This window comes from Pimephales promelas, chromosome 21, assembly GCF_988280905.1.
Source record: "Pimephales promelas chromosome 21, fPimPro1.hap1.1, whole genome shotgun sequence".
In the NCBI taxonomy this organism is placed as follows: Eukaryota; Metazoa; Chordata; class Actinopteri; order Cypriniformes; family Leuciscidae; genus Pimephales; species Pimephales promelas.
Window position 1 is genome coordinate 15943673 of NC_142789.1, and position 26253 is coordinate 15969925.

General features: G+C 38.7%; 1 protein-coding gene across 2 annotated transcripts in view; it reads right to left on the reverse strand.

Moving 5' to 3' along the window:
* Positions 1-4732: 4732 nt before the first annotated feature.
* The window catches only part of tafa4b (TAFA chemokine like family member 4b), a 68798-nt gene continuing 47277 nt past the window's right edge, over positions 4733-26253 (reverse strand). For both annotated transcript variants that reach the window (XM_039674099.2, XM_089125153.1), the window contains exons 5-6: positions 17946-18070; positions 4733-6126 (exon numbers count right to left, since the gene is read on the reverse strand). In XM_039674099.2, the coding sequence (XP_039530033.2) occupies positions 6115-6126; positions 17946-18070 (137 nt within the window). In that variant the 3' untranslated portion in view covers positions 4733-6114. The remainder of the gene's footprint in view (positions 6127-17945; positions 18071-26253) is intronic.

Consider the following 26253-nt stretch of genomic DNA (forward strand, 5'->3'; position numbering starts at 1 on the left):
TCACAATACAGTGCCTTATAGATACATATAGAAAATGTAGTTCCTAACAAACAGTACAGCCCATTCTCACCCCCAAGGCGTCACCTAACTGACGCCTTGGGAAGCATTTGACCATGCTTCAATATCTGACGCTTTAGGCGCCCTTTAGCATCAGTTAGATGACGCCCTAGTATATATATATATATATATATATATATATATATATATACTGCATTGTATGTAATAATTCTTGTGGTTTGAATATTTAAAGATGTTCTATAGATAAAAGGCATGCATGGACAGAAAAGTGAACTGCACAATTTCATTCTATTTCCGGCATTTACATTTACGATAGGTCTTAATAATAAATTAATAAAGTGCACTCATTCTGTCCCACATTGCACTGCAATAAGTGTAGGCCTACAGCTGATGTATGACCAATGGCTGTCCGAATTCACTCACTTTTCATTCACTCCTTCAAGTCAACCATATTAGTGGACTAACTTAGGGAATAAAATGAGGGTTTAGGGGGTGATTTTAGAATCAGGCTATCACTTGTTTTTGCCTCTTCTTCTCTCGTTTTTGGCGGGCAAACGTAATGTTAATAATTTACCCGGCATTGATGAATTTTTTGGGCTTTCTGCGTTTTCACTGTTATGTGATGGGGGCGCTATTATTCAACTTTTTAAAGGGTACAGAATCTCCGATCAATACAAATGGGACACGTTTTTTTATATAAAACTTACCTACATTCAATTGTGAATGTGAAAACTTACCCACATTCAAAAACACTTAAAAAAATTAAAGATCAACTAAACCAACTTTTTTTAGTTAATGATCTGTGAGAATGGATCTTTATTAATACCAGGCACTGATTTTAGTAACTTTTTTGAAATTTGTGTTTAAAGTGTTTTATTTCTACAGTATAGGGTGTAAAAACGTCTTAGTGCTGCCCTCTTCAGGTTGAACGGTGGCTACTGTAGTTGAATTTTTCTATTGGATTTTAGCGGTTCTTCGTGACGTACGCACGTTTCAGCTCACCACGCTCTTGGTACGAGCTACGCCCTTCGCAGTATAAAAACCCAACGCATTCTCACCCCAAGGCATCACCTTTGACCATGCTTCAATATTTGACGTTTTAGGCGCCCTTTAGCGTCACTTACATGACGCGATCCTACGGCGTCATCTAACTGACGCTAAAGGAAAGCGTCAGTTAGAGGACGCGGTTAGGTTTAGGTGTGGGGTGGGGGTAGGGTACACGCGATCCTAGGGCGTCATCTTACTGACGCTAAAGGGCGCCTTAAGCGTCAGATATTGAAGCATGTCCAAATGCTTCCCAAGGCGTCAGTTAAGTGACGCCTTGGGGGTGAGAATGGGCTGAAAAACCAGCTTGTTTCGTCAAAACCACTGTAGCGAGTCAGGAGTTGGAATTGCGAGTATTGAAAACGATCAGGATGGAGTGCTATAGCATCTATTTCGTCCTCTCTATCTCCGCTGGGGTCTGCCCACTTTTTCAGCATTTTTCAAATATTGCCAGTGGGTGGAGTCAGGCTCTGACCAGGGCTCTGTCGTTCCTCTATTGAATTCCTCTCTGCCCTGCGCTTTGCATTTTTTAAACGTAAAACATGTTGTGTATAAAATCCCCCAAACTTTATTAATTCATTATTAAGACCTATCGTAAATGTAAATGCCGGAAATAGAATGAAATTGTGCAGTTCACTTTTCTGTCCATGCATGCCTTTTATCTATAGAACATCTTTAAATATTCAAACCACAAGAATTATTACATGCAATGCAGTATATAAAAAAAATATCTTCAGACAGAACTGAAGTGGCATTTGTTTTTGAAAAACCTGTCCCATGTGTCCTTAAAATCCAAGTTTTATGTCTCCTTGCAAATGTCTCCGGAACAGCAACTCTGAGTGCATTGTAGCTGGTATTCATATCCATTAATTAATTTCAGCTGTCAAAGCAAGCAGATCATCACTCTAATTCAAAGACTAGCTGAGATGTCATTTGCTTTTCATTATTTCATAGTCTAGTATCCATAAATTATTCAATCTAAGCATTTTACATCATAGATTATTTATGCTTTGTAGCACTTTGACAAATTGTATTGTGACAGCGGTACCAATGGAGAATTCTTGAGAACTGGATATGAAGGGAATGTCATTCAAATTCATTCAGGGTTTGGGGACGATTCAGCATGTTTGCTGTGTTCTGTAATAAACATTCCCCAGTCCCAGTGTTTACAACGGTTCCCTCATAGCACATGATAATCAATTGTTTATATCAAGGTTTCAATTCACTTTCTTCACAAACCCAGCCGTAAGAAATGTTCACCCTGAGCGAATATAAATTGAACTCGACAACGGGTGACAGCAGAGTAGAAATAGCACTGTTTATGTTTATCTTTGCTTTAGGTTTTGTTTCTTTTCATTGTAGAGGAGAATGCTGGGTACGTGCCACCCCATTGAGCGAGCCAGTGTTTAAGTGTGCTCCTGGGACGCCGAGAGATTTGAGCACAAACAGTAAACTCACTTATGAAATCTACCTGCAATCTTACACTCATTGGCGTTCTCTTTCTTTATTTTCATGAGAGGCTCTTCCTAAGGTCACCCGGCAGTACAGAACGTCGATCCGCCAATCGAAGATGTGGGCCGTGCACAGCATGTCTCCTCCCAGGCTGTTTAAAGCACTTAGAGGCGGGTTGTGTGCAGAAAATAGTATGAATACATTATTTGAGTATTATGGACTTGAATGAGCGTTTATTCTGCAAATACCACTCAAACACATCCACAAATGCAGTGCTGCTGTTCTTTGAAATATTACTGACCTATTGGTGATTCTCATCTCATTTTTCTTCTGTCAGCGACAAGTCGGATCTGCAATGGCAGGCCGTGGCCACCAGGGAGTAACAAAAAATGTCTTCAAATATTGATTCTTAAACCCAAAGTGATGTTGGGTAAGACTCAGACTATGTATCAGGTCTGAGCACAGCAGACTCTCTGGAGGAAAAGCCTTCATTCGTTGTCGGCATCTATATTTAGCGTATTTCTGCTTCCCAGGAGAGCCTTTTTAAATGGATCTGTAGATAAACACATGGCACAGACGCAAACATGCACACCTTTGCAGTCTAAAAGATGACAAAACGTTCACAGTCTTCATATGTGCACGTCCAGTTGACCATGTGAAACGAGAACAGGATGCGTTTTTCCCATTAGTTAAAGACCTAAAAATACACCCAGCCCATCCCAGGAGAGGGCTGGTGGTATCCTGGGCTTCAGTAATGAGAATTCAAGATGGCACTCAACCCCATGTCCCAAAGCTCAACACTGGAATCACAGTGGTTCTGATACATTCATCACAGCTCACAAAGCAGACGGCTGGAGTCTGAAGGGGCTTTGAAGGCTGGAAGACGTCTGGGCTGGCCCAGGGCGACCCTAGCGTACAGGGCTGTCTTGAAGAGAGAAACCCTCATTCAACACTTCACAAGCCAGAGCCCTAAGAAAGCTGTTTTACAGAAATACAGAGATAAAGGCACAATGTGCAGCGTCCTTTTTGCAAGTTCGATCCAACCCAGGAAAAGGTAAAGCTCAGCAAGAGTGAATAAAAGGGCCGATTGGAGTTCAGAATTCAAGTTTGGGTTTAAGCTGTGGAGTCTGTGGAGGAACTCATTGAGATTAGAAAATCAATGATGAATGGGGGAGCTGATTCTATTTCAAATTTTATTACATTGCAATATTGGGCATGAGTTATGCCTCTTCACATCAGAGCTTATCTTTAAACATGTTCATAATCTCAGTAAGCACATTGCTAGCCTGTTTTCAGAACTTTACAAAGTACTTTTGAGAGCTTTACAGTTCAAAAAAAATTGAAAGTTAAAAACAAAAAAAGTTAAAAGTGCACTAAGTAACTTACTGGTTTTGTTTCACTGGCAGATAAAACAATGGCCTTGGACTTTATACTGACACTTTGTGGCCTGGATGTCTTTGTTTTTTTTATGCAGATGTATATTTGGCACCCTGTTATTATTTTATTCTGAAACCAACAGTGTCTGGTAATGGGGGGTTGCCATTTGGTGTGTTCAACTTGATGCGGCGCTGTGCAGACCGATAGGTGTATGACATCAAAGTACTGCAAGAGCGATTAGAGCGTAAATGGCTTTGTATGCTTTATAATCACTTTCACTGTACTTTGATGTCATACGCACGGTCAGTCTGTGTATCGCCCCTTCAAGTTGAAGACACCTAATTAGTTGTATTCAAAGAGTCATGTGATCTTGACATGATGGTCCCCATGAGGCTCCCATCTGCCTTTTATTAAGTCATTGCCATTTTAAACATATTTGTCAGTTGTTGTTACTTTTTATTTAGATGTTAAATCTAGTACAAAAAAACTTAGTGCACTTTTAAGTGGTTTGTAGATCTTTTTACAGAGTAACAGATGTTTTTAGCCAGCTGTTAGTTTTAAAAGTTTTTGAAGGGAATTGCATCTGTAAAGCTCACATTACGTAACATTTTTACAGCTAGAAAGAGCTGTATTTTTACTGTAGTTTACCATTGTTTTACTTATGTCTACTTCACACTCTAAAAAATGCTGGGTCGTTTTAACCCAATTTTGGGTCAAATATGGACAAACCCGAAATGTTGGGTTAAAAATGTAATGTAAAAATTTAACCCAACGGCTGGGTTAGTCCATATTTGACCCAAAGTTGGGTTAAAACAACCCAGCATTTTTTAGAGTGCACTTGCATTTCTACTTTGCATTTGTGGAAGGAAGCTTTATAAATATTTCTCTCTTGAATTCCATCTTACACCAACAGTAAAAGACTAGAAAACCAAAAAATGTCTCCATATAATCTTACATAGTGAAACAACAACAAAAATTGCCCATTCATTATTAATTTGTTGTTATGATCAAATTCAGAAAGCCTAATTCGAAGTGAAAAATTACTGAAAGGGTTAGTTCACCCAAAAATTCAAATTCTTTCATTAATTACTCACCCTCATGTCGTTCCGAAAACGTAACAAAATCTGAAAATCTTTTTGATTAAATCTGAGAGCTTTCTGTCCCTCCATTGACAGCTACGCAACTACCACTTTGCCGCTTCAAAAAGTTCATAAAGAGATCGTAAAACTAATCGATATGAATTGAATGGTTTAGTCAACATTTTCTGAGGAGACTCAATCACTTTATATGATGAACAAATTGAATTTAGGCTTTTATTCACATATAAACATTCATCAACTCACACATCAATGGTAAACGGAAGCTCAAGAATGTTTGCTTGATGTGTGAGAACCAATGCGATTCATTCTCATGTGATCAAGCTTCTGTTTATGTTTGCTGATATGTAAATAAAAGAGTAAATTCAATCTGTTTATTATATAAAGTGAACCGCTCAATTAATATAGATTAGCTCTTTATGAACTTTTTGAAGTGTTAACGTGTCAGCTGCGTAGCTGTCAATGGAGGAACAAAAGCTCTCAAATTTCTTAATTTGTGTTCCAAAGATTAGAAAAAGTCTTACAGTTTTGAAATGACACGAGGATGAGTAATTAATGACAGAATTTTCATATTTGTGTGAACTAACCATTTGACATTTCCAGGGTAATGATCTGACCAAGAGGAGCAAATTGACAATAATTTGTGAATTGCACATTCAGAGCAATCTTCTCCCTTCTCATGAATATAAAGTTCGCTGTGTGCTGAAAAGCAGATAAACAGTGTTAAACTACTGTCTCATCATCATCAACCTGACTAACTTGCACACTAGACACACAAGCTCCCAGACAGGTCTGAACTGTCCGTAGTTTGTCCTTTAAGTCCCACATACAATAATCTCTCTCACACATGCACACACATACACACTAGAGCCGATGGAAATCCAGAAATTCACTTTCAGCTGATGGATACAGTACATGAGCACCTGTGTGTCCAGCATCTTCAGTCGAACCTCAGGTTTATATAGAGATCCTTCAAAAGACAAGGCAGCCAACTATAGTCTACTATAAGTTTGTCTGTCTTTCGCTTGTATGGAATCATCCTTAATGTCAGTGTCTTTAACAAGATATTTTCCATTAGGGGTTGTTGAGGCGTCTTGGGCCTCTTGGTAAGGCAGCCATGTTCTTGCTATCGTGTGACCTACAAATAAAAAGAGAGGTAGATTAAGGAACGCTATGGCACAATCACTAGAATGGCAAAACTTTGAGGTGTTTGAGAGGCCTTTTAGAGCCATTATGTATAATATATATATACATATATTACGCCATAGGATAATCATTTTGAAGAAGAAGTAAGGGTTGGTGCTAGACAGTCTTTCGACTGTGGAAAAGGCTAGAATTCATGATCTTGGAATGCGAATAAGTGTAAAATAGTTTTTGTAGTTCTCTTAAATGTAACTTGACAAAAAAGAAGTAAAGCTTTACGAGACAAGTTATGGATTCATGAGTCAGATCCTTTGTGCTACACCCTTTTGGAATGGCGAAGAACGGTAAGTGACTCGAATCATCATTACAAGGCTTATTCACAGCAATAAGCAAAAATCATTTTCTTAAATCAACAATATCAGTGCATTAACTAACGTTAACAGATACAAATTTTGATTTTTGTAATGTATTATTAAATGTTGACATTAACCCCATTAGCCCACTCTCATCCTTTTGCGTCACATAGAACGCCGTATGACAAAACGGCGCTATACTACGCACATGGCACCCTTTATCGCTAATATTCACGCGAACCCAAGGTGTCATAAATCCTTTAACGTAATATGAGACTACCCTACCCTACCCCACACCTAAACCTAACCATCACAGCGTGTGTTATATTGACGATAACGGGTGCCATGTGCGTAGTATAGCGCCGTTTTGTCATATAACATTCTATATGACGCTAAAGGATAAGAATGCGTTGGATTAACATTGATTATAAGTGCTTGAAATGTATTAAATGTTAACTGATGGAGTTAAAGCTGCAGTCCGTAGTTTTTCCTCTTTGTCGCCATCTCTGTTCGGAATCTGCAATTACAGTTATTCGCGGAATTATTAACTTTACGTGGGTTGTGCCTCGCACTAGCCTGGTCCCACCAGGCTCTCGTACATTTAATTTGTATGGAGAGTCTAGCCTCGCTCCATTGACAAGCGTTAACTTCCTTGTAGGCTGGTACTCTGTTGAAGTTTCAAAGTATTGGATCTGCCCAGAGCCACTCTGGATCTGCCATATCCAATCGCTGACGTTTGGTCGTGACCTTTTGCATTTTACAATGGGTGAATCTCCAGCTGTCACTGGTGATTGTCATTTGAACCTTTCTGGATCCGCCATCAAATTGATACGTTTAAAGTGCTGTGAGAAAAGGCAATAATTCCCACCTCGAACATCTTCACACGCAATATAGCCTACTAGCCGAGACTTCTTCTTTATGTGAACAGATGTGACCTAATGAAGCAATGATCGAATTTCCCACGGAAATCCACCAGTACCACTGAAATTAAAAATATTATTATAAGCTCACGAATTAAGCTAAGGCAAGCCAAAATATTTTTTTTTATCTAAAAGACTTAGGGACTGCAGCAGCTTTAATTGTAACAAATGAAATCTAATTATAACGTGCTACCATAAGTTCCTTTAGTGTTGTAAAGGAAAATGAAGCTGTATGGCAGGCAGCTATTCCACAGAAAGGCAGACAGTAGAGAAGGATAATACAAACAAAAAGGAGAGATATTAAGCAGAGGGTAAAGGAGGTGAATGTAAAGATATGAGACGGCAGATGGAAAGAGACAGAGAAAACGCAATATGTATCTTGGCGCATTGCCACAATCTCCAGTGACAAGTGCACTGAAGCCTGCTGGTTACTGTTCCATTTCCACCTCTATTAAATACAGAATTAATGCTCATTGGAGTAAGATACCCCCCATCCCCCCTCCTCATCTGTGCCTCAACGCAGCCTATTGGCCTCCTGAGGGGGCAGTAGGCAGGGCTTAGCCGACTGACAGTCAGCTCAGCCAATACTGGACTCAACCAACAGTCATTAATCCTGAGTGAAAGACCCAAAGCCGTCATTCATTTCTCGTCTCTCCCTCTTACCAATTTAATTAGGACTCTTAATTTGAAAGCCTCAGTGGAGCTCATTGCCATAATGCATTTTAATGAACACAACAGATGTTCTGCTGTTACTTTATAACTCTGAGCAATTATTCTTACAGCAGTTTTGTGTTCGCGTACGCCGTTTTTTTCTTTAATACTTCACCTGTATGTCACACCTTCACGAAACAGCCATCACCCCGGGATCAACTGAACAAACCTCATCTCACCAATCTCAAATTAATTTACATTTTTAGCTTGGATATAGACATTTTGAGGCATTAAACCATGAGAACCATTAGAACAAAATGTAGTCAATTTTAAAGTTTGCTTTCATTCCTTTTTCAAGTCAAAACTAGTATGGACAAACAATGTTGTCTGTGCATGTTCATCTATTGGCTGGTTTTTTTTTTTTTTTGTTTTTGTCCTTTGAATGTTTTCTCTGTGCTACTGAAGTTTTGAGAGATTGATTCTCTGAGCCACAAATTCTGTGGAGTAACTCTGAAATGTTATTTATCTCCAAGCTTTGCTCATTCTTTAATAAGTCTCTTTTAGAAAGTTTAAACGTATTTTGTGTCTGCCAATAACTTTCAGTAAAAAGTGCTATTTGAGAAGTCAACATAGTGCCCATAAAACAAGTGAACATTTGAAAAGGTATGTTTTATTGTTTTACATATCTTAAATGACAATTTTATCTCATAACATACCACTTCTTGTACTCTTCATACTCTCGCTTCAGAGAACCCTCTTACAAAAGTAAGGCCTCAACAAAATGCTGCTTTGAAGAACAGTTTGCCTGAGAAAAAGCTTTGGGAGAAGGGCTCCTCAAAGAAACGCCTTCTGAGAATACTCCCGGGGAGTGTTTTGATGGCATAGTAGCTCTTAGAAAGGTCTATTTAAAAGGTACTTTTATGGCAAAATGTTCTGAGATGCACTTTTGGTGCCAACCTGGGTCTCCACGTTTCAGAATGTGCAGCCTTGAAAAGGATAGTTTACCTAAAAATTCAAATTCTGTCATCATTTGCACACCCTCATGTCATTCCAAAACAATACTTTGGTTAATCTTCGAAACACAGATATTTTCAATGAAACCTGAGAGATTTCTGTCCCTCCATTGATAGTCCAGGAAACCGAAACTTATGAGAAGGGCTGTGCGTTTAATTGAATTCATAATAAAATTACAATGTGAGAATGCGAGATTTCTAAACCGCAGAAAGGACTATTTTTGCACCAATCCAAATGCAGCGTGCCTAAAGCTTGAGAACTGAACAGAGCGTGTTTACCTTTACGACATTAAATGATCATGCTTTTAAATCATTCCTTTTTACATATAGGCCTAAATCATACATTTGTGGTCTATATAAAGTGAAACTGCAATGCTTGGGTCTGAATTCCTCATTATTATAGCTCCCCCTCGTTTTGGAGCGGCCTCTTTAAATAAAAAGGAGATGTGTCATACCCCGCCCACTCTCCAGTTCACACTCGTTTCAACTCCACCCTGTTCGGCCATTTTTGTAGTTTGATTAGAGATATGGTTATATAACATGTTAACAAAATGTCAACAATGGAAGACTTGTCCATCAAGCCTTACATGTTCAAGCCAGAGCGAGCGAGTTGAAAAAGATGACGACGACATACGGATGTATTGCAGTGGTATGTAACTGTATTGTGTTATAAGTGAAAGTCGATTATTTTTCTTGTTAAAACAAGCACACTGACAAGATAAATGACTACGGTCTAATCTTACCACTAAAAATCTGTATTGATAATATGATACGTTTAGGAAAGCATCAGAAAACACAGCAGCTAAATGACCATTGATAAAACTCAAGAACAATAATACTGCAGACGTGATACCTTACTTCAAAACAAAGACAAAGGTACTGCTAAACCATGGCCACCATGTGTTTTAAGAAAGTAAAGTACTTTATTTTTATTAATGATATTTACAGCTTATCGAAATGCTCTGTTCGTCGTCTCCAAACATAGAAGGCATTTACCCCTCATTCAGATGAAGTCGACCAGAAAACCATTCTTTATACTGGCGGAGGTTGTTGAAGTGGGAATCCTTGAAGTGCTTCAGGTCACTACATCCAACAACCGAACATTTTGACTTGCCCTATCGTAACTAATCCATCATTGAGCTTGGACAACAAAATCGGAGCGAGAAATAATAATGGTGGATTGCTCGAAGAGTTGGGCCGGTAGTCTGGCAGTTCCGCTGCAAATAATGTGACGTAATTGTTCAAAATACGTCATAGAGAACAGAAAAATCGGAACAGGTTGCAAAATATGACCAAAACAGAATATAAAGATATAAACAAAGCACCTGAAGAGAATAATTTAAACTTTTCTGTACTTATAAACACTCCAAATATACAACAAAATGCATTTAAGGGCCAAAAAGTGGATTTAGCATGATATGTCCCCTTTAAAGAAGAAATCACAGAATAAGGACAACATCTGTGGTTTAGGAATATTTTGGATACAAAAGAGATGATGCATCACAGAGCAAGGTAATTTGCAAGACCTGTCAAACTATCATTGCGGCAAAACAGAGTAGAAAGCACGTTTTCTCTTTCAATGGAGGGAGAGAAACCTCGTAGGTTTCATTACAAATATTTAGGGCCCAAGCCCTGAAAGGGCGAAGGCCCTATTGTTTTCCTAAGGATTATTTATTATTATTATTTTGTAACCTTTTGGGCATTTTTGGGGCCCTTAACGTGCTCGAAAACTCTTGAAACTTTGCACATGGGTCAGAACCCGCGGCCATCAGAGCCGGGCTGAAGCTGGTACCCGGGCGTGGCAGGGCGGCTCGTCAGCGCCCCCTGGAACGGGGTCCGAACACTTGGTCCATAACTCAAACACGTTTGTATATAATAATATGAAACTCGGTGCACATGTTGATCTCATAGTTTCATCTATACCTCGCGCTTTTACTTTTTACCCCAGCCCAACAGGAAGTCGGCTATTGAGGTTTGTTTGTAAAACGCTCGCAATGGAATGTTAAATACTCCTCCTAGAGCTTTGATCCAAATTCGACAAAACTCGGTCAGCATGAAGTCAAGACATTGAGGATGAAAGTTTGCGAGGGGATTTTTGATATCTCGAACGGTTTGGCCGTGGCGAGGAAACGAAATCATGACGAGAAACGTGAACCAGGAAGTGTGTTATAACTTCAGCATACATTAACTGATCTTGATGAAACTTCAGCAGTGTGTTCGCTGTAAGAGGACGATCACATGGATGTGACTATTGTGAGTCAAAGTTATAGCGCCACCAACTGGCAGCAGGAAGTGTGTCACTTTCAAAATGCTTTGATATCACCCTTTTATTTTTACCCGATTTGCTTCAAACGTCATCTGTATAATGTAAACATACAGCAGATGTAGACCTGTGAATGGATTCTTGATATCTTTGAAACTGTTGCCGTGGCGACGCATCAAACGTTACCATTCTTTTAGGATGCTTTTGAGACCCTTAGCATGCTTGAAATTGCATGAAACTCGACAGACACATCACATTTATTAGCCAGTAGACACGTGCAAAGTTTCAGAAACGGGCGTGGTGAGGGCTCAGTAGCGCCACCTTTTGACAAAAGTGGGGTTGTTAGTTTTATCTACAGTTACAAAAATCGGATTGTATATTGTACTCCTCGAGCCGGACAACTTTCTAATTGACACTCATTAGCTAGGACCCACAGAAAGTCAGATATGTTTGTTTGAATGTGGTCTTGCTCAATCTGAGCCTGCTGTCTTTGCCTGTCTGTGTATGTGTGTGTGTTTGTAGGGGGAGGGGTCTTAACCATTTCACTCCTGTGTATGGCCTGCATAAAAAATAAATGCCTTAAGCCTGGTATTTTTTTAAATAAGTTTTTTATTTTTTATAAGTAAAGGCATATAACCAGTTTAATTTTAGTGCATTAATAGTTTTATATAATTAGTTTATTAATTAAATTAACTTGGTCCATAAACTTGATCTGAAAATTTGGTCCATGAATCAAACACACTTGCATGTAATAATATGACTTGAGTGTTAATCACATCATGTTTTCAGTTTGAATATAAAATATATAAATTATGTAAAAAAAATAAAGTTGATCCAGCTGGAGCGCAGGCTGAGAATAGCGCTGTCATGACTGGATCAGAGATCATCAGTAATGCCTTCTCATACCTTACGCACACACCACGCCCACTTACATCAGATCACATCAACATGTCAGCCGGAGGGATACCGAGGGTCGCTTTCGGATTTAAGAATTTCTTACAACAAGATGGCAAAAGAACAGCGCTTTGCAAGACATGCAACGTTAAGATCGCGGACAGTCAGATGACAACCTCCAATTTCGTCCGTCATTTGAAGAGCCATTCTGCCCGTAAGTGCTTGTCAATTTGTTAATGTTATCTGGTTAGCTCGTTCGTAGTTAGCTAGCTAATGTAAGTTAAAGCAGAACTCCGGCGCAAAATTACACATTGTTACCTAGTCAACCGTTATCTGAGATTTGTTTTCATGACTGCCGAATGTAAATAGTTTTATCTATAAAAACAGTTTAGCCTATAAGTGACGTCCGACATTCTGCATATTGTGTTATTTTGTTAAGCCCCACTAAAGGCATAAAAAACTGTAAAGCACAATCAAGTTCACACTATATTCCAAGACTTCTAAAGTCATTCAATAGCTTAATGTGTGGTAAAATTAATATTTTAGTCTCTAAGTTAAAGTTAACGGAAAGTCATCTCGCCTCAGTCATTCTCCATGCATCAGCATTAGCGCGTCGCGTTCGGTTGCGACAGTAACACGACGACACTCTCTTCAAGATCAATGTTCCCAATATTATACTTTATTTGTAGATAAGGCATAAAGGTCTATGATTTGCATAAAATGACTATCTTGCTGGAGTGGAGTTTATTGCCCTTTAGAAAACACTAAGCATTAGTGCTGCACGATTAATTATATCGCAGTCGTAATAGCGATCTCAAACCTATGCAATTATATAACGCAAAATGCCGCGATTTTATATGAAATAAACAAAGTAGGGCTATTAGCGCAGCATCTCTTCTTTTTTGTCATCCTTTGACTAGTGTTACAAGATCCCCCTCTTATTGGTTCAAATGCCTTTTCGCATTTTGCACGACAAGAAGTGAAAAGCTGCCTGTGAGTGCCCTAGATTAGAATAGATGAGACTCGCATAATGCGCATGCACTGACCGTGTGCCAGCCCAGAACAGTTCTCTTTCGAGCTTGAACGAACAATAGCACACACAATTATGCCAAAATGTGGTTTTGTCTAGTATCTTCATAACATAAGAAAAGTCTATGGATTAAAGGGTTGTGCTATGAGGCGCGTGTGAGATCCGCGTCTCGGCAACGGGTGCTCTTAAAGGGCCAGCAGCGAATAAAGCGTTCTTTCAGTAAAGTTAAAAGAACAAAGGGAAATTAGAAAATTACTCACTGATCTTGAGTAAAGAACTTTTGTAGCTTTAATAAGGATTATTATATATATATATAATTTATGATTCAGGCAGCGCAGACTGTTTGATAACTTTATTCAATTTCTGTACCTGTTAAGACAGGAAGGGCACAGGTAAATATGTTTTTTATTATGGGTTTATGTGGGGATTGTTTGAAGTTCACTTAATTTAAAAGCTGTTATATATTTTTTTTAAGCCTAATAATTTTTTAAAAAGTTGATGGCTTTCAATTGATGGAATCACTGTAATGTTGGTTTGGTTGATGGTTTATTGTTCATTATAGGTGTTATCAATCATTTATTGTTGTTGTTGTTGTTTTTAGTTTGAGTTGAGAAATAAACATTAATCTGTGTGTGCATTTTACTTTAGAACCAAGCAAGTTGGACTCATGAAACCATTTTATTATATCGGAGTCGCAAATCGCAATTGCAATATTGGCTCAATAATGGCAATATGACATTTTCCCAAATCGTGCAGCCCTACTAAGCATAGATTATAGATACCATCCCTTCGCTATGTTCTTTTCAATGTGAAGCGTTGCGTGCTGTGACTTGGTGTTGCTTCAAGTGCATCATTCTGCACACGGGATGCGCATGATTGCTTATAATACTTTGGGGAGACAAGGGGGCGTGGCCTAAGGGAATATCACTCGTGATGTTAAGTGATGTTACCCCGCCATCGCTGATACAACCTTTAGCAGTCATGTTTTTGCTTCTTGAGAGAGAGAGAAAGTGTGTGTGTGTGTGTGTGTGAGCAGTGGCGGTTCTAGGCGGGGGCCTGGGGGGGCCAGTGCCCCTGCGACAACAAGCTTGGACCCCCTTGTGGCCCCCCTAAATGTGGAGTCAGTGTGAAATATTTTTTTTATAGTGTGTCACGCATTGAGCATGACAGTCACTCGTTTCAGTCTTTTGTCTCACACTCCCGTCACACATTGTATTTCTCATGCGGAAAAACTATTAATAATATATTTAATATACGCAATTTCTCTGGCCGCGCCGCTCTCACGTGAGAATCAAGCGCGTCTCGCCTGGAGTTCAGCAGTCGACCCTGCTACGCATCAGCCAATCAAAAAAAGAGAAGTGCTACTTAATAGCCAATCAGAAAAGGGCACTATTGTATCTGGGTAAAATTTAAAAAACAACCAATGAAAAAAAGCATATCCTGGAATTGTTCATATGATTCTGTTACATCTTCCGAAAGTTTCTTCACCCGTCCCACAGATGAAACTAATCACTAGAGCTCCGAACATCACTTAGAGCACGGAGTAAGTCATGATCTCCTGTTTTAATGTTACAACAAATTCACAACTTGTTTGACAAAAACTATGACAACTTGACTGATGTAAGATGAATCTTTCCCGTAGCGTAAGCTAGCTTACGCAATGCTCGTTCCCTCATCTAGAGAGAACCGAGGTTACGTTAGGTAATCGATTCGTTTCCCATTTAATTAGTATCAGTCTGTAACTTAGACAACAGTTTTACAGCCTGTTCACTGACAACACCTGCTCAGAACAAGTAGTCTAGGCCTAGTCATCTTATTACACGAATCACGATGACTGACATATTGTCACATTATAAACATCTCTCTCTCCAAATAGGCTTAATAATTTTATTAGCACTAGATAAATTAAAGTGTAATGCATAGTCGATTTTAAAACATCTCTCTCTCCAAATAGGCTTAATAATTTTATTAGCACTAGATAAATTAAAGTGTATTGCATAGTCGATATTATAGGTCACTTTTAAAATCATGTCATATTTTATAATTATATCCTGGCCAAGGATGCATTAATTATTGCTTCTGTCTTTCAAAGATGTCAGGAAAAAAACAATTATAAAAAAGCTCATTCACCCTGAGAGGAAAGCCCCCTAAAAAGGCCAGTTTAGAGGATAATTTGCTGATCTTTTTGCAAAAAAAAAAAAAAAAAACCCACAAAAATCGTAGATTAATTTGTAGAAAATTATATATATATATATATATATATATATACATACTGTATATTCAATGTAAAAAAATAAAATGGAAATTCAAATACAGACTGATATATGTAATGCAAATGTAAAAATATAATGGAAATGCAAATTGTTGGATAATTATAAACATGGTATTTTGCTTATTTATGCATTCAGTGCAGTGCAGAAAATGATAAGGTCTAAATGTAACTGGCCCCTCTAACAGTACAACTGGCCCCAGCTTGGCCCCCCCAGTTGAAATGGTCTAGAACCGCCACTGTGTGTGTGTGAGAGAGAGAGAGAGAGAGAGAGAGAGAGAGAGAGAGAGAGAGAGAGAGAGAGAGAGAGAGAGAGAGAGAGAGAGAGAGAGAGAGAGAGAGAGAGAGAGGAGAAATGTAACAAAGTTTAATATTGTTTGTAAACTGTGTTTGAGAGAGAGGAAGGTGTTCAGAGAGTCTGTAGGATGTTAAGCTGTTATTTGTTTTATGGACTCAATGTTGAAAATTTAAAACATTTCAAACACACTGTTGGCAGAAGTGAAAAATAAATAATTTTATGAAGTTACAATTTTGTTTGATTCCATGGTGTATTTTACTGAACATGAGTATTTACAATGCAAATTATTGTAATTTACTGGCAAATACTTATCTTGTCTTTTCATTTTATTAAGATCAGATTCTGCATGTAAAATTAAAATAATAAGGTGACTTGACTTGCACTTGACTTAACCTACTACAAGACTTGACTTGACTTGACATAGCCTGTGACTTGACTTGACTTGCCCCCCCCCCCCCCCCAAAAAAAAAAATACTTGGGACTTACTTGAAACTTGACGGTTAAGACTTGAGACTTACTTGAGACTTGCGTGACCTGCACCCATCTCTGCTCTAAGTTTTAAGACAGTTCAAATTGAAGTTGGGAATTATGTGTTGTTTGAATAAATCTCCTAGGAGAAATACATCAAATTACAACGCATGTGTTTACCAATCACCACCATACTCGGTGTGCATGAAGTCAAGACATTGAGGATGCTCAATTCCGGACGGATTTTTGATATCTCGAACGGTTTGGCCGTGGCGAGGAAAATAATTTTATGACTAAAAAAGGACACATAAAATGTGTTAACTTTGCTCGTTTTACCTACAGTTACAAAACATGCCACGTATATTGTTCTTGTCAAGCCGATCAACTTTCTAATTAACAGTAAGAAGCTCAGACCAAAAGAAAGTCAGATATTGCAGTTTGGATGTGTATCTTGTCTCTATCAGTGTCTGTGTGGGGAAGAGGGAGGGGGGGGGGGGTTGCTGGTGTCTGCGTTTATGTGTGTGTGTGTGTGTGTGTGTGTGTGTGTGTGTGTGGCTGACTGTAGATTTTTTCTGCAAGTCCTTATCTTTTTGCATAACAATTTTGTATTTTTTTAAATGACAAAATATGCATATAACCCTAATCTTTTAAATGTATAGTTTGCTTTAAATAAAAGTAAGATAAATTGGTAAACTACAAATTGGTAATTGAAGCTGAATGAATTTAAAATTAATGTGCTATATTTCAATACATTTGCTTTCCTTAATATTGTAAAACACTAACCTCATTTATATGTGTGTGTGTGTTTGTATGTATATATATTTTGCAAAGCCCTCACTGATGCAAGCTCTTCTGCACACTTCTCTTCGACAGTCAATGCGGAGGTTAAGTTTTTGCACATCGTGCAGAATAACCCTCTTTATATATATATATATATATATATATATATATACTTAAAAAAGCGGGGGTTAAGTTTTTGCACGTCGTGCAGAATAACACTAAAGGCACCATATATATACTTAAAAGTGGGGTTGTTAGTTTTATCTACAGTTACAAAAATCGGTATATACATTGTACTCCTCAAGCCGTACAACTTTCTAATACATAGTCATTAGCTCGGACCAAGAGGAAGTCAGATATTTTGGTCTGAATATGGTGAGCCTCTCTCTGAGCCTACGTCCCTGTATGGCAAGCCCTTTTAACATTTAAAAGCTAAGTTTGCCTATCCGGAATTAACATTGTAGATATCAACAACGTCTTTCTGTCTAGTCGTTACACTTTGGATAGTTTGTATTATCATTTAAGATATCTGTAACATAATTGTGACTAGTCGAAATGACAGAGTATGGCAAGCCGTTTTAACATTTAATCATGAAAGGGCCAAAGCCTTCGGCACCGCCACCCGGGTGCCTTTAGGTAACTAAAGGAACCGGGGTTGCGGTGCCTCCGGCTTGGGCCCGCCATCGCTGCTCGCAGCTATATTTTAAATTGTGTTTCAAAGATTAAACAAAGTCGTATGTGTTTGGAATGACATGAGGTTAATGAGACAATGATCGAAATTGTATTTTTGGGTGAACTATCCCTTTAATCAGTGTGGTCCTGATTTCCTCAAGGCTCCAATAAAAATCCGCAAAATGCAACTCTGGCTCATTCACCTTGGTGGTTTTGACTTTGTTACCAGTGCTGCAGGACCAACCAGTCAGGTCCGGAAGAACTTTACACTCCTCGCCGTCCATACATGGATGCATTTGGCACCACCACTTCTGCAGCACGATGGAAGCTGTAAGAGAAATGGGGAAAATTATAGGTTGAACTATTTATATCATTATTACTGATATTATTATTATTTTCAGAGTACTGTACAGTACATCCCTGAACATCCATTTCCCAACTAAGAAATACAGAGGATGGAAAATATATAAAATATCAAGAAATAACTAGAATTTTCTCTCGAAGACGCCTACTGCAGCAGTCCTGGTTGGATAATCCGTTATTAACACCAGAAGACCACAGAGTGAAACAGCTTCCTTTTTGCTACCACCTTTATGTATCAGCGCAGGAAGTCATGCCCCTTTATTCTCTCTGTCTGAATAGTGCTACATTGGAAACATATTCTCCAGCATCTCTACACAACGAACCCATGATGCCTTCTCGAATATACATGATTGGCACCATGTGAATAATAACTCTTTTGACTACTTGTCCGCAATTGGCCGACCAAATAAGTGGTCTCGCTCAAAGTGTATGCTATCGCTTGAGCCAGTGTTAGAGTCACAGCCTTCTCAGAGAAAATAAATTCACAAATGATTTCACACAGTTTCCCAAACAGTGGTTTGCAAAGGAACTAATAAAAAAAATGTAAAATACACATTTATAACCTTAAAATAAAAAACAATACAAAAGAGTAAACATTTTATGTTTCTCTATATATCCATCTGACCATTAACCAACATCAGAGAACCATTACAGTTTTTTACAACTACTTACACTTCAAAACTTTGACTTTTTTTCATAAATTTACACACATGCTAAATGTCTCACATCTCTTGCAAAGTTAAGCATTGCATTCAAAATATCATATCTCAAAAGCAAACATTTGTCTTACTTTGCAAACAACTTTGCCATAATATTATATTTTTGGATATATCATATACACAGAGTTATTCAAAACCTAATGCTCTTCTTTCTTTTTCTATGTATATATCTGTAAAAGATTGAAAGTAATCGGCAAAGAGATGTTGACAAAATTGATGGTAAACACGAAAGCAAAATAGCAACCAAACTATTTATTTTTTCATGTAAGCACTTCTGGTTGTGAATACAGTAGTACACAGTCCGAAAAAAACTATAACTTGACCTTTGGCCTATTCTGAAGCCATGGTTGGTTTTAAGTAAAGCAAAGAGTGTTTGTGAGGAGTTAGTGTGACGCACTGATGAATTAGTGTGGCATTTTGATAGGTTGTGTTTGAAAAAGGAAATCAAGATACTTCCTGTACATTTTCTGTGAGTTACATAGAGAATTGTGTAGAGGTTTGCAAAAAGTGTATGGTTTAGCAGATGTGGTTCAGGTTGTTCAGGTGAGTGTCAGGTTTCACAAATTGTGCAACAATTAAAGAAGATTTTGTGTGTAAGTGTAACAGACGTTTATATGTTAATCTCTGAGATGAAACATTAGGACACGCAAACAGCTCAGTTACTGAACATCCATTTTATTATATCACTTTTTTCTCATCACTCCTCAACCTTAACTGAACAGGAGTGCCCTCTAGTGTCCAGTTGGTTACACTACAGTAAGCAGTTAAAAAAAAAACTGTAAACAATCTGTTGTATGAAGTGCAAGAGAAATAGAGATGACTTGACTTGTATATATATTCAGTATATATTTACAAAATGAACAGACATGCAAGGGTCAAAAATGTATTAGGAATCTAAACTCAAAGTTTTGAGGAACAAAGTGATCAAATTAGTATATATACACGATAAACAGAAATACAAGAGAGTAAAAATAATTTATTCCTTCCTGAAAACACTGAGTTTTGATTTCTAAGTGATCCAATAATGTATAAGTGTTTTCACACATTATCATTGGGTGTAGGTCATCAGTAAATGAGTGTGCCATTTGTTTCCCAAATGAAACACAAGAGCTGTTAGTTTAGATTGATGTGTTTAATGTAGAGAACTGTGTTTAGCATTTTACAAAAGGTTTGTTTTAGAATTGCAAACTGAGTGTGCAAACTGTACAAGCTTATAATGTGCTTGTAATTTTGCAGACTTGGTCTGAAGATTCTGTATATGAGTGAATGATGAAGGACCTCAAGTACCACTTTGAGAGTGTAAGCTATAACTATTAGCTTTGAAATAATTACACACCTTAAATTTAGCATTAGTATTTGTATCAAACCCAACCCCCCCAAAAAAATCTTACATTTGATAACACCCTTGCTACTCTGCTTTCCAAGTCCCCTGAGCATTCCAAGCTCTCCAGTGTCACTTCCAAACAAGCCCAGTTTACTCCAAATCCAGTTCTGAGAAGCCAATCAATAGCCTGTTCAAATGAGGCTCATTGAGATGAGTGCAACCAAAAGAAAGCCGCTCAGTAGCCCATTGTCCCCAATAATAGGAGGAGAGAGGATATACAAAGCGAAAATGAGCTTTAAAAGGAATTATGCAAAAGAACACGTGCAAATCCTCTCAAGCATTATGAGTGAACGCCTTACATCGAGTGAAGACATGAAAGCGGGGGTTTGTTGTGTGTGTGTGTGTGTGTGTGAGGATTTGGAAGGAAGCCTGTGGTCAAATGATCCTGTTCGTAAATCAACAAAATTAGCAGTTGCAAAGGCAGTGAATTACAGTAAATACTGTACTATGTGTGTGTGTGTGTGTGTGTGCCCACATAATGTCTGATTGCAGTGGTTCAGAGAATCAGAGGGAGCATAATTAGCATTAATGTGGCCATTATTAGGTATAATGCAACCTTATGAAATTATGTTTTCATTACCGTCGAGAGCTCTCCATAATTTTTGTGCGTGAGTGTGGTGTGAGACTAAACAAACAATATGAGTGCATTGAGTTAGCATCCAAAAACAAGTGTAGTTATGATAAATGTTGGTCATGGGTGTCCACTTCTTGTGGAGAGCTCCCAGCATGTTTTAAATTCACATTAAACACACATATCTTCCTTCTTATAACAGTTCTAATGTCAACATTATGCTAATGGAAAATATGTCTTCATTTCATGACACCGGTCATAAATAAGCTATATTTCGGTGGCTCACATTCCTTATTGAAGCATTAGAGGCAAAAACCCCAATGGCTGGGGCTACAACCCCAAGCAGCCCCATGGGGGTCCTGTTGACGGCGAGGGAGATACCGTTTCATTGCCTCCGCTCGCTTTTTAGCATTCTAAAACCTCTCGACAACGGTGTTTACTGAGTCACCGAAGAGGCCAGGAGGCGATAGCGGGACGTCCAAAGAGAAGTATTTATCTTTATCTTTGATGGCTGATAAATTTAACCAAAGATGCCTCTCCGATACCACATTAGCTGCCATAGACTGCCCAATGGCACGAGCGATCTCTTTTGTGCCTATGAGAGTAGTAGTTTTCGTACCAAGTCAGGCCCGTCCCCTCGCCAGTTCTCAGTGAATACATTTGTAGCGAATAAATGCCGCTCTCAGGTCACTCAGCCTCATCCTGCTCTTCACATAGATTTATTCCATGTCCTCGATATCTCTTTGGGAAGGTTGTGGAATCTGTAGAGGTACTATGCTTGGTGTTAAAAAGAGCTTGTCTAACAGACTTTTGGGATGATCGCCTTGTTTCTTGGCTGGTCATTCCATATTTAATTTTTATACAGTGCAAGATAATACCTCCACCAGCTCCTCATTCGCTGGGGAAAAAGCTGGTGTTTCTTCTTACCCCATTTCGATGCTCAGCACATCTAGTTCCTCTGAAATAGTCAGCTGAAGCATCTGTGCCTCTTCTCGGGCAGAAGGACTCTGGAGAGTTTCTCTCCAGAGTTTCCAACTCTGGAGAGAGTGCACTGGATCCCACAGGTAAAGGCTGAGAAAGGACGGGGCCCGTCTCTAAGCCCGCCGTGAAATCCATTTGGGTCAGTGCTTGTCAGCTGCATCAGAATTGGGAACCAAGCCTGGTTTTTTCAGAGCGAAGCCACAAGTAGTACTGAGCATCCGTTTTCCCTGATTCGTCACCCAATACCTGAGGCAGGAGCGAGATGGACGAAAGGCATAGAGTGGAGAAAAACTTTGAACAGTGAGCGTTTTCCTGAGAGGCAAACAGGTCTACCTGCGTTCTGCCGAATGTCTCCCACAGCAGTTAGGACCGTCTGCAGGTGCAGAAACCATTCTCCTGCTGGAACATTGTTTCTGGACAGTCTGTCTGGTCCCAAATTCAAGTGACCAGGCACATGTGCTGCTCTCAATGAGTGCAGATTGTGCTGAGCCCAGACCAGGAGTAGTTCCATCAGCCTGTAAAAGTTTCGGGACCTGACGCCACCCTGGCGATTTATGTAGCCCACCACTGACATATTGTCCAAGCGGACCAAGACGTGATGATTTTTTTTTTATCTGGGGAAAAAATTACTCAGCACGTTGTCGACTGCCATCATTTCCATAAGTTAATGTGTAGAAGCTTCTCCCGTTATGACCACTGGCCAGAGGATGGTCTGCCCACAAGTGACGCTCCCCATCCCTAGGTGAAGGCCTCCATGGACACCACCTTCACACTTGAGGAAGTCCCAAGGTTGTACCAGTTGATTTCTTTCCAAGGTTTCAGAGATGTGGCGCATTTCTGATCGACCTTGAGGTGAAACAGACAGGAGGCCCATGCCCGAGGTGTACTCGGCACTATAGCGGTCGGAACCGCAGACTCTGAGAAAAATGCCAGGTGAGTCCTCAGAGTCACCATGGGCCATAGCTCGCAATGATGGGAGCCGCCGCCAGCAACGCAAGAGCTGCATGATCCTTACCCAGGCAGGAAACGCAGATGACATGGCGGTCCCCGTCACTGAGTGCGGCTCGACACGACCCACAGGAACGAGGCATCTTTAAAAAGATGCTGCTCTTTTACATAGAGTGTGAATCGCAGCGGCGAAAACACACTCGGCAGATTAAAAGGATATAAAAGCCGGAATTATTAGCAGGTACAGCGACTGAAAGCAGCGAGATGAAGGCCAGTGCCTTCAGATGCAAAGACTCGTCCCACAGAAGGCTTTTCTCAGACGGCACGGCTTCATCACTCCGGATCCAGCGAGCCGTCTTGCTTAATTCAAAATTAAGGATAATTTTTGGCTTCAATATCTTGTGGAAAAGAGGTTTTCCCCTAGCGTAAGATATTACATAGTACGAGAGAACCTATCGTTAGAGAACTGCATATTAAGAATCATGTGACAATGATGCTGAAAATTCATCTTGACCATCACATTTTAAAATATATTAAAATAGCAAACAATTAATTGAAGTTGTATTTTGCTGTATTGTTGATCAAATAAAAGCAGCTTTGTAAAAGACTTCTTCCCGAAAACATTAAAGAATTTTACTGAGATCTTAAGGTTAAGATCCTCAAACTGACTATTTGTTAAAATAAAAAAAATACTTTGTAGACTCGAAGTCTTCGAGTGAATATGAAAATTATTTTATATTTTACAGCACATGATAGAGTAGGTGTTTTGGACTGAGGCTTTGAATCTTCCACCAAGAAAAGGGCCAGTTGAGCTGCTAAAGCTTTGCAGGAGTTAAATGGCTTAAGGTTTGCAGTTGTGGACACCTTTGTCTGAACCTCTTTTCAGCTTTTCTTCACCAATTCGGACTCCACCATTTAGGCATTTAACTGGATGGAGTGTGGCAAAGCCCACGTACTTGGAAGGATTTTTCTCCCTTTTAGTGCTGAAGTGGCAGGGATAACTGCAAGACACTGATGGTCCTTCTATTTCCAGTCATGAACGCCCTATCTGAGGAAATGAAGGGACTAATTTAAGCTTTGATTTCCTGTATAGCGCCTTCTTGGAATTAGATAGTGTCATTGCTACAAATGTGAGAGACTATCTAGGCTACATAAATTGTTTTTGCTACCCCCATTTCCGAGGTATAAATGGGCTGTGATTGAAATATGTCTGACATCATGTGGTGGCTGAGGAAACTGCAGGAAAATATGTCAGGCAGGAATGTTGGAGGGGGGAAAAGAGAGAGGGGGACAGATTGAAACAAAATTGGTGAGAGGGAGAAGCAGAGAACAAGATTTGATGAACATTTTGAGAAAGTGATACTGTCTTGTTAAAATTGCCAATGTGACAATGAGAGATAACAGAAAAAACAATCAGTTTAGTGGCATTTCAACTTCTATGTGTGCATAAAATTCATGATTCAAACAATTCAAAATTATCAAAACATTGCTTTTTTTTACAGTCAATCAGCATCCCGACAGAACAACACTGTCTTAAAGGGATACTCCACTTTTTTTTTTTTTTTTTTTGGATATAGGCTCATTTTACCACTCCCCCAGAGTTAAACAGTTGGGTTTTACCATTTTCGAATGTATTCAGACGATTTTTTGATATTTAGAAGAATATCAGTAACCAGACAGTTTCTGGTCTCATTGACTTCCATATTTTTTTCCTACTATGGAAGTCAATGAGACCAGAAACTGTCAGATTATGCAATAACAGGTTATCTGCAATAACAGATTATTGCAGAAAATACGCTTTGTGATCATCAAAAGTTAATGATTCTTACATGTTTTTTGTTATTATGATAATCTTCATAAACTTTTATGAATTTTGAAGCCCAAAATAGGCCTAAATCTAATAGGCAAAAGTAAAAAGCTAAATGTAGGCTATAAATGAACAGTATCATGACTTCAACATCACCACTCCTAAGTTTATGGCAACTCTTTTAGACTTTATTATAAAATAAAAAAAAACATTTTCCCTGATAATTTGAGTTAGAACAGTGTGCAAGAGCACAATTATAACATTATTATTACACAAAAAGGCTGCAAAGCGGACTAGTGAGTAGATGAGTTCGGCATATTGACATTTCAAGTCCCAACAACCTTTAGTTCCATTTAGCCACTTATAAAAACATAAAAAAAAACTGAAGAAAACATTGACTTCAGCATGATGGAACAGGAAGTGCTGAAATGCTAACCTGCTAAAATGCTAAAATAAATATGCCATCCTTGTGGCACAATATTGTTGAAATTCCATTATTTACACTCACAGCACAGAGATTAACTACAAATTTAATGTTTTTATGTTTTCAGAATATAGCAGGTTTTGATGAATGAGTCAAGCTAACAAAGTTACAATAAATGTATACATAGAATGCCAGTACACAAAAAAACAAACAATTGTGTGAATTTTGCAGCACCTGAGATTAATGGGACTGCTAAACAATGCTTTATATGTGTACATGCATATGCATATGTGTGTGCATTCCAAATAAACACCTCACATTGTGGTTTATGCACAAGAGACTCAAAACTCCCTAGTTTCAATCCAAATCCATTTATACCCGTCTATTAGATTACCCAGCACTCTGTCTCGGCAGCACAAAGCTTGAAATGACCTAATTTACAACACTATCAGCTTAGCTACAGATTTTGCTTTTGACAAACATTAATGCGGTGTATTAATTCAGTATCAGTCTCTGCAGGCTAACAGCACATTTGTCTCCTTATGGATATGCCAGAAGAGAAGCGCAGGAAACACACCTGACCCCAACGACCTATTTATTAAACAGCAGGCATTCTAGCTCACGAATCCAACACACAAGTCGCTGTGCATCAAGAAAGTCACTGTGGGTTTTCATCATGTCTGCCACTGCATAAATGTAACTTCAGCCTTATATTGGCGCAAGATATGGAATAATGTATAAATGTCATTCACATTTACATTTCTAATCTATTCCGTGCAAACACTGGTGAAACTAATCACCGTTTAAACCAATGTTTATCCAAGGACACAGCAATAACAGATGGAATCCACGCAGAAAATTAAGTACATAAAAACCTGAAAGTAATTATGTTAAAGGAGATATTATTGGCTGAATTGATAAAAAGCTACAAAGTCAAATTAAAGGGTTAGTTGAAAATGAAAATTCTGTCAATAATGACTCACCCTTATGTCGTTCCAAGCCTGTAAGACCTCCACTCATCTTCGGAACACAGTTTAAGATATTTTAGATTTAGTCCGAGAGCTTTCTGTCCCTCCATTGGAAATGTATACACGGTATACTGTCCTTGTCCAGAAAGGAAATAAAGACATCAAAGTAGTCCATATGACATCAGTGGGTTAGTTAGAATAAATGAAATATCGAAAATACATTTTGGTCCAAAAATAACAAACACTACGACTTTATTCAGCATTGAATTCTCTTCCAGTTTTGTTGTCAATCCGCATTCAGTGACGCTGGTGACGTAAAACGCTGCTGACGTGTTATCTGGTGCGC